The sequence below is a fragment of the Guillardia theta genome, assembly GCF_000315625.1.
Source record: "Guillardia theta CCMP2712 unplaced genomic scaffold GUITHscaffold_65, whole genome shotgun sequence".
Lineage (NCBI taxonomy): Eukaryota > Cryptophyceae > Pyrenomonadales > Geminigeraceae > Guillardia > Guillardia theta.
The window spans coordinates 200,763-208,978 of NW_005434609.1; the positions used below are offsets into that span (position 1 = coordinate 200,763).

At 55.6% G+C, this 8,216-nt stretch overlaps 3 protein-coding genes across 3 annotated transcripts in view; 2 read left to right on the forward strand and 1 right to left on the reverse strand.

The window, feature by feature from the left end:
* Positions 1–167: 167 nt before the first annotated feature.
* GUITHDRAFT_113215 (hypothetical protein) lies at positions 168–1,770 on the reverse strand (the record flags this gene model as incomplete). The annotated part of the gene is made up of 9 exons (XM_005827606.1): positions 168–254; positions 461–736; positions 899–1,045; positions 1,100–1,210; positions 1,261–1,314; positions 1,364–1,421; positions 1,469–1,524; positions 1,577–1,657; positions 1,705–1,770. 9 exons carry the CDS (start codon positions 1,768–1,770, stop codon positions 168–170), a joined length of 936 nt encoding a protein of 311 aa, XP_005827663.1.
* A 246-nt stretch (positions 1,771–2,016) lies between these two features.
* GUITHDRAFT_154053 (hypothetical protein) lies at positions 2,017–3,463 on the forward strand. The gene is made up of 4 exons (XM_005827607.1): positions 2,017–3,053; positions 3,143–3,194; positions 3,243–3,293; positions 3,349–3,463. The coding sequence occupies exons 1-4, from the start codon at positions 2,236–2,238 to the stop codon at positions 3,388–3,390; spliced, it is 963 nt and encodes a 320-aa protein (XP_005827664.1). The 5' UTR covers positions 2,017–2,235; the 3' UTR covers positions 3,391–3,463.
* Positions 3,464–4,283: 820 nt separating this feature from the next.
* The window catches only part of GUITHDRAFT_142559 (hypothetical protein), a gene marked incomplete at both ends in the record, with an annotated part of 6,042 nt that continues 2,109 nt past the window's right edge, over positions 4,284–8,216 (forward strand). Inside the window, 12 exons of the mRNA XM_005827608.1 lie at positions 4,284–4,334; positions 4,641–4,703; positions 4,845–4,922; positions 5,122–5,187; positions 5,250–5,342; positions 5,567–5,929; positions 6,127–6,225; positions 6,488–6,874; positions 6,900–6,978; positions 7,315–7,424; positions 7,499–7,810; positions 7,836–7,943. Coding sequence (XP_005827665.1) covers positions 4,284–4,334; positions 4,641–4,703; positions 4,845–4,922; positions 5,122–5,187; positions 5,250–5,342; positions 5,567–5,929; positions 6,127–6,225; positions 6,488–6,874; positions 6,900–6,978; positions 7,315–7,424; positions 7,499–7,810; positions 7,836–7,943 — 1,809 coding nt within the window. The remainder of the gene's footprint in view (positions 4,335–4,640; positions 4,704–4,844; positions 4,923–5,121; positions 5,188–5,249; positions 5,343–5,566; positions 5,930–6,126; positions 6,226–6,487; positions 6,875–6,899; positions 6,979–7,314; positions 7,425–7,498; positions 7,811–7,835; positions 7,944–8,216) is intronic.

The window sequence follows — 8,216 nt, forward strand, 5'->3', positions numbered from 1 at the left end:
GAGGGTGGTGGAGGAGGTGGATCGATAAATTTACCACAAGACATCCCGATGACGATGTTCACAATAACCAACATCATCTTTCCTTCTCTGAGCTTGCGGATGGATACGATCACACTGCAAGCAAGTCTGTCAAGAACAACAACACGGGGAGCGAGCAAGATTGTGATTTACCCCAGGAAAACTCCCATGAAGGACCACAAGACGATGGAGAATGCGTACACTGGCTTCTCAGAGCTGGCCTTGTGCTCCCACAACTGAAGGAAAGTTAACTCAGCACGCCAGTGACGGTACTGACGAACTCGAGAGCAGCCCAGACATTGACAACACACATGTGTAACACGGACAACACACAGGTACACCAACTGCTTGAAGAGGTGACATGTACATCAAGAGCAGACATGCACATAAAATGAATCATACCCGATACTAACATGAACATCAACCACAACAGCCTTCTCACCTTCAGCTCCGTCACCTCCGCGTAGCTTGCGTTCGCGATCTTGTATTGCTGGAAGATGAGAGAGATGCGCCGTCGGTTGTCGTCGCTTTCTTCACTCCCCTCCATCGAGTAGTCCGTCCATTTGAAGTACGTATCTCCCCGCAGCCTGTGCAGGGTGTTGGGTCTTGGCTCCTCTACGATCGCCACTGCGTTGATCTTGGCATAGTTCTCCCCTCTGTTGTCCCTGTCTCCGTCCTCGAACAACTGCAACTGCCCCCCAATAATTCCTTTCGGGACCTGATGCATTACATTCACTCACTCACTCACTCACTCCTCCTCGTCCTCCTCGTCCTCCTCGTCCTCCTCCCCTCCCTGCCTCTCCACTCTTCCCACAGACTGCAATCCCCTTTCGCTCCCTCCCTCCCCCAGCCTCCTCGCTCACTCGCTCCCCCTCCCAACCTCGATGTCAAGAATGCTGTGCGCATACGGGACCCAGGTGTTGTGCTTGTCTTCGAGGGGAGCCTCGTCCTCGGTTCCCTGCAGCGACATCGAGGAGCTGAAGTAGCTGGCGCTCATGTTGTAGTCGTTGGGCATGCCGATGAACACCTGAGGGTCGCAGCGGTCAGACGGCAGGAAGCATGCTCAGCAGGCGTTGCAAACCTTCAAGACAAACGCGTTGGTCTCGTCAATCTTCTCCTTCTGCAGGAAGTCCGCACAGAGAAAGCGGAGGTCCGAGGAGTAGCACAGCTTTCTGAACCCAGCTCTGTTCCCCTTCATTGCACTTCAAGTCAGCTGAGACAGCCACTAGGAAAGCGCTCAACCTTGGCCCATGTCTGAACGCGAGAGTTGAGCCCTGAAATCTGCAAGAACTCCGTCTGTTGAGAGTGTCAGGGGCGAAGACGGGGTTACGACAGCTTTTTCTACCTCGTTTGAAATGATAGGGTGACTGAGAACGAGGTTCTTGACAAACTCAAACCGATCGCTGAACAGATGTTAGGAGTACATAGAGATAAGACAGCTCAGGATCACTTTGTCATGAACGCAACGCTCTTCTGGTATAGCGGATCCGATTCGCTGCTAGCATGCTGAAAGTTGAACAATGAGGAGCAGGGAGCAGAGACATCGCTCTCAAGGTACCTGGATGAGGTGAGGTGTGAACCAGTCCCACACGAGAAACACGAGGATAGAGAGGCCAAGGGCATAAACCCAAGTATTCATCTGTGAAGCGATCAACAACCCAGGCACCCACCACTTGCTCCACCAACCCATCCTTCACTCATCTCTACAACAACCTTGTTGTCCCTCTTTGCTCTCTCTGCCTTCATGTTCATCCTCTACCTTCTTCTGATCTCCTCCCTCCTCCCTCCTCCCTCCTCCCTCCTCTCCTTCATCTTCGCTTCCACCCGCCCCCATTTTTTCCCTGCAGCATCTTTTTCGCCTTCTACGTCCCTCCGATTTTTAAACGGCTCCAGCTAATCTAATTTTTTAAAAAAGATGTGGGTTGAGTAATATAATTAGTTAATATCTATGGTCTTGCCAAAAGATCAGCGGGGGGATGCGGTCCCGTTCCTGTTTGTCTCTTCAGGCCGGCATGGCGAAGCTTGTGTAAGCAGCTGGGGAAGGAGCGGCCGAGAAGAGAGAGAGCGTGCGCGAGCGAGAGAGAGGACAGGAGCCGACGCTGTCACTCGACCTTTGAGATAGATAGAGGGAGAGCGAGAGATCCACACAGAGGAAGACTCTTTACACATTTCTATCGTTTCCCGTCGAGTTTCATCGCTACGTATCTCCGAAGGATGATGCCGCGTCGAGATTTTCGAGCCCTGACCGTCGCCTCCCTGGTGGCTGTGGGGTGTGTCCTGGGTGTTCTGACCTCATTGTCGAGCCATGGGAGGGCAAGGCATGAAGCGCTCCTTGCATCCGACTCCAAGATAATGACTCAGCTCTTCCCTGAGATCCCAGACCCGCACCCTGATCCAGACCCATGGCCGTACCCAGGACATCCGGCCAGGTCGCCCATCTCGAAGCAGCAGGACTCCAAGAGGATGGCCAGGACTCAGATCAAGTCTGAGGCAGAAGACAGGCTGGGCATCACAGCTCAACCGGCGCTAGGTCGGGCCCACGGGTGTCGTCCGGAGCAGATCGTGGTGTTCCCCGAAGACGACTGCGACCCTCTCACCGAGAAGATGAAGCCTGGGATACAGAAGTGGAACGCGCTGGTGGCGGCGCAAACCTCCAAGACACTGGGAGGAGTCCACTGGAACTCGGGAGACACCCACCCTTCCATGGACGCCTTCCCCCTTCATGAGCGCCATGGCGGGTACTCCGGGTTCGGGTTTCAGGACGTGTACTACGACTCATCCAAGGGTGTACATCCAACCCTGTACAGAAGTCAGATCGGGTACTCGAAGCATCCTCGCGTGATGGGGACGAAGCAGGTTGGGTCAGTCTCACAGCTGAAGCTGCAGCGAGTCAAGGCGGATATCGGGCATCAGCTCATCGGACAGGGGAAGGCCGAGCTCAAGGCCGCTCAGCACGTGGACACTAAGGAAGCGATCCGACTGTACAAGGATGCCACTGGGAGATTCCGGGAGGCAGCCAAGCTTGACTCCCTCAGGTTCCAACCAGGGAGCTCGCAAGTGGGAGGCCGTCGTCAACAAGGTGATGTAAAGGTTGTGACAAGTGCAGCTCGTGACATGGTCACAGGGGCGCCATGGACTCGTTGAACAAGATCGAAGCGGACACCAGGGGGCTCTATGTGCGGAGCGCGCGCCTTGTTCCGACTCACAGCTGATGGTCCTGGCAGGGCGTCTTCAAGGGAGTGGATGCGGTGGAGGAAAAGCGCCTTAGGCGGGTGGTGAGGACGTCTGTTGCTGCTCTTAGACCCGAAGCTGACGTGTGTTGGTGTGTAGGAGAGAGAAATGCGGGACGTGAAACAAGTCTTGTCTCAGTGAAGGCAGTTACGTCATGAGTTAATTTATCTCCATCGTCATTGTACAAGCTAAATTAAAAGTAACCTGCTGTCTCATCGTCTCACAAGGTCCTTCAGGTCGAACTGACTCGCTTCCTTCAATCTCTCCATCAGTTTTGCGATCTCTGGTCCTCTAGCAACCAGCTGTCAAGGTAAGGGTCAACGTGAACATCGGTACACGAGTATCTGCAACACCTGCTCTTCAGCCGCCGTTATCTGCATTCTCAAGCTCGAAAGCGGAGGCTCCGTGTTGTTCGAGCTGTTGAATATCAGCCTTGAGGGAACACAGCTCCTCTGAACTCACTCGTCGGCGTCTCTCTTGTTGCTGTTCATTTCGACTTTGGTCCCAGTGACAGCAACCAGTATCACCTATCACCACCAATCCTGCGTCAACAGTCAGTGGTTCCATTGGCTTCCCTCGCCAATCTATTTGTCTCATGTCTCATCCACCGGGTTCAGCTTCAAGTCTAAAGATGCACTTTCAAATAACAAGGTCTACCCAGCCTTAGTCCATCTGCTCTACCAACAACACTTGTTGGCCTAAGAAAGTCTCACTTTCCACTATCACAATGCCGCCTGTACTCGATGAAAATGCTCCTCCGCTACTGGTAGCATCTCCTGCTCCTGTTCCTCTTCCTGCCCCTGCCCCTGCCCCTGCCCCTGAACGCCTTCTATTCCTGCATTTATCGATCCCATTCCCCCATCCAACCCACCCCACATGTTCCCAACCCCCTACAGCTATGACCCACCCATTCTAAAGAATACCCCTATATTTCACACAAACTCATGGATAAAAGGGGTACTATACATGACCCTCTCCTGTTCTTTCTACCCCTTACCTTCTACCACCCCACTTCCATACTCTCCGTCCCTGTCATGGCGGACGAGCTCTACGAGGAATGCGCGAAGAATCAGCCGAACATGGAGGTGATCCGACCTCTTGAGCTCATGCCCCTTCTCAGCTGGAGTCCAGCTAGACCTCACCTTCCTCACACCTACCCAGCAGCATTCCGCTCTCGCTCCTCCCTTGCACTCTCGCAATCCCGAGCTGATCGCCTCGACCTCCTCCACGTCCTCCTCGTCCTCGTCCTCGTCCTCGTCCTACTACTGTTGTACTATCCCTCTTCACCTCCATTTCCTTGCTCTCCCCTCAGCTGCTGGAGGCACGTTCTTTCCATTCCCTTGGCTGAACTTCGCACTTCCACCAATGTCTCTGACTTATACGTGTTTCAGGTCGTGAGAGATCTTTGCCGATCTCACGGGATTCCAATGGATCTTCGTGGGAGAGTATGGCAGGTCAGAAACTGACCTGAACAGCAACAACTGACATGTTGGACATGTCACTCCTCTCCAACATGTTACTCCTCCTTTGACTTCTTCCTCCCCCTCATCTCAGATATCCTTTCCTCCATGTAGTATCTCACACGAGCATCTCAGATCCTCCTCGGGGTTGTCAACAAGAAGGCGAACCTACAAGCCTGGGCGGAAGATGATCTTGTGCTGGAGGATCAGCAGGTGTGGGGGAGCAGGGAGCTCAGCTGAAGTCTGACGGCCTATAAGATTATCCGTGCTGATGTCAACCGTACAAGGCAGAGCATTGACAAGTTCAAGACCGAGAAGGCATGTGCTTCACCTCCAACACCACTGATCATGTCTTGCTCCTCAACATCTCCCATGATGACTTGCTCGCTGTCGAGACTGACTGTGGCCGCAGGTGCAGAAGGATATGGAGGTTCTGTTGACCATCTACTGCAAGCGGAGGTCCGTCAAGTACACGCAGGTCTGTTGAGTCGCTTCAGAGCCTGTCGATGCTGCGCAGAGGGTCTGACGATGTGCCGCAAGGGATTGAACGAGCTCCTGGCTCCCGTCCTCGACCTTGAGGGCGAGCAGTTCGACATGAGCGCGGTCTTCAACTGCTTTTATGCCATCGTACAGGTTGTTTGCTCCGCCGACTCCCTTGCCAAGGCTCCTCTCCCTGCCCTTTCTCCTCCCCTCTCCTTCCCCTTTCTCTCCCCCTCCCCCTTCCCGCTTCCTTCCCTCCTTCAAACCCCTCCCCCTTTCCCTCGCCAAGCCCCGCCCCTCCTCCTTGCTCCGACCCCCTCCCTTCTCCAACCCCCTCCCCTCCCTCTGGCATGAGGATGTGACGGGGCCCCTGGCAGAGGTTCCTTCCTAACACACTCCGCGGCCATGACCTCAAGACGCTCAGGAGGAGCCTGGAGCTCCTCAGGATTCTTCTGCGCTACCACCTCCCTGCCCTCTCGGCCTTCCTAGAGGAGGCAGGGATCCGACCGGACTTCTATGCCACCGGGTGGCTGGTCACTTTGTTTGCGGGCCAGTGCGAGATGGAGGTAGTGCACAAGTTGTGGGATACGATCATCTTCAACGACGATCCCATCATGATCTATTTCATCGCCGTCGCTCTCCTCTATAGGGCTCAGGACAAGCTCTTGTCCTCCGATGCCGAAGCCGCGGCTGTGGAGCTACGGCAGATCACGATCAAGAGCCGGGAGGAGGTGAAGGAGGTACCTGCACTTGCTTCATCCTTCCTTTGTGCTCCTCCTCCTCCTCTCTCACTACCTTTCACCCTTCCCTCACTTGTCATTCTACTCTCTCCTCCTACTTGGCTGTCGTCTTTCTCCCACCTCTTCTCCCACCTTATTTCTTCACCACCATCTCCTCCTCCTCCTCCCCCTCCTCCTCCTCACTGCTCTTCCGGCAGGTCGTCAATTTGGCAGCAGAATTGTCTTCATCTACGCCCCGAAGTTTTCGGAGGACAGTTCATCGTGCTACCATCCAGAATGAGGCGAACGAACACTGGGTGAGCGGCGCACGAGGAGCAAGGAGGAGATGGAGCAGTAGGATAGTTATGTGTAGTAGCGGGGAAAGGGAAAGGAAGGGAAGGGAAGGGGGAAGAGAGGGGGATAGGAAGGAGGGGAGGAGGAGGAGGGGGAGGAGGAGGAGGAGGTGAGGTGGTGGTGGTGGTGGTGGTGGTGGTGGTGGTGGAAGAGGAGGAGGTGGATGTAGAGGAGAAGGAGGTGGAGGAGGTGGAGTCAAGACGTCAGGTTGATGTTGTGGAGCAGGATGCTCTACTTACCTCCTGCCCTGCCCTTCTCGTCTCACCGGGCGACCTCGGGCACCTCGTGGGAGGACAAGCGTATCAGGTCATCGACTGTCGCACAGCCGGAGAGTTTCAAGCAGGGAGGCTGAAAGGCTCTGTCCTCCTCAAAGCCGCTCCCCGAGCTGAAGATCAGCAAGAGGCGCTGGCTGCTGCCCTGCAAGAGCTTTCGACCCTCCTCGCTGCCGCCAAGGAGGCAAAGAGGCCAGTCTGTGTGCTCGGGGAAGGGAAGCAGGACGAGGAGACGGTCTCGTTTGTCTGCAGCAAGCTGATCGCGCAGGGGATGGACAAAGTCTGCGTGCTGGACGGCGGGTTTCGCTCTTGTGCCCATGTGCTCCTGGGAGGTGGGAGGGTGTTGCATGCTCACTGTGCTGCAGTACTTCCAGACGGCTGGAGCTGTGGAGGAGATGCTGGAGGGGGATCTTATCCTAGAGGCCACCTCTGACGTGCAGTCAAGTGATCAACTACCTCACACTGCTTGCACCCCCTCCCCCTCCCTCTCCCTCTCCTTCTCCTTCTTCTTCTTCTCTCCTCCCCCCTCCCCCCTCCTCCCACCTCTCTCCTTCTCCTCCCCTCTCTCTCTCCCTCTCTCTCTCCCTCCCTCCTTCTCCGGTCGAATTCCTCCAACGTCTGCACCTCTCTTCTCTCATGTTCACCATTTCCTCCTCCTCGTCGTCGTCTCTCCTCCTCTTTCTTCTCCAACGTTCTTGTTCTTTTCTTCCAACAAATCTTCTTTATCCTTTCTCCTCCTCCCCCCTATCGCCTGCCTGCCATGCTGAGATTCTCCTCCAGGTAGGAGTAGTGAGAGCGGAGAAGCTTTTTCGGAGCGAGCGCCGACAGCAACGGAGATGGCGAAGGCGAGTATGGAGGAATTGGCGGATTGGGGGAAGGGGGAGGACGAGGTCGAGGACGAGGACGAGGACGAGGACGAGGACGAGGACGAGGACGAGGACGAGGAGGATGACTTGAGCTGCAGGAAGGGCTGGAGCTTGCAACCGAGGGGATTATCGCGGTGAAGGAAGCAGCCATTGCGATGTACAGCGACCCACGAGTTGCTCAGGTTGAGGAGGGGGAAGCGAAGCAGACGCAGAAGGAAGGAGCAGGAGCAGGAGGAAGAGGAGCAGGAGCAGGAGCAGGAGGAAGAGGAGCAGGAGCAGGAGCGGGAGCGGGAGCGGGAGCGGGAGCGGGAGCGGGAGCGGGAGCAGGAGCAGGAGCAGGAGCAGGAGCAGGAGGAAGAGGTGCGGGAGCAGGAGCAGGAGCAGGAGCAGGAGCAGGAGCGGGACCTCTGGTGTGGTGGTAACCTTGCCGAGCAGGCAGCGGAAAAGACGAAGCAGAAGGCGAAACTTTGGGGTCAGCGGGGGCTGGGGATGCTCAGCGCTGCTGTGTCGAAGGCGACTGGGAAGGCTGCAGAGCTAAAGATGGTGAGCAGGAGGTGGAGGAGGAAAGGGGGGGGGGGAGCAGGAAGGGAACAGGAAGGGAGCAGGAGGAGGAGGAAGGTGGGGAAGGTGTAAGTTATTGTGAAGGTGTCGGGGGTCGTAACACGACTGACAAGATCAGCTGACCGGTCACGTGACACATCACGTGACCTATACAAGACTTTTTTTATATTGTACATCCATAAACCCATAGGACATTTCTCTCAGGGGTGAAGAAAACCTCCCTTGATTCTCCTGTTTTCTCGACAGATCCTTGTC

What these genes read in the sequence shown, in the direction of transcription:
- GUITHDRAFT_154053 (XM_005827607.1), top strand. Translation starts at nt 2,236, where the DNA reads ATGCCGCGTCGAGATTTTCGAGCCCTGACCGTCGCCTCCCTGGTGGCT. An exon ending in GCCAAGCTTGACTCCCTCAG is followed by an intron (nt 3,054 to 3,142) that starts GTTCCAACCAGG and finishes ACATGGTCACAG; the next exon opens with GGGCGCCATGGACTCGTTGA. An exon ending in AAAAGCGCCTTAGGCGGGTG is followed by an intron (nt 3,294 to 3,348) that starts GTGAGGACGTCT and finishes GTTGGTGTGTAG; the next exon opens with GAGAGAGAAATGCGGGACGT.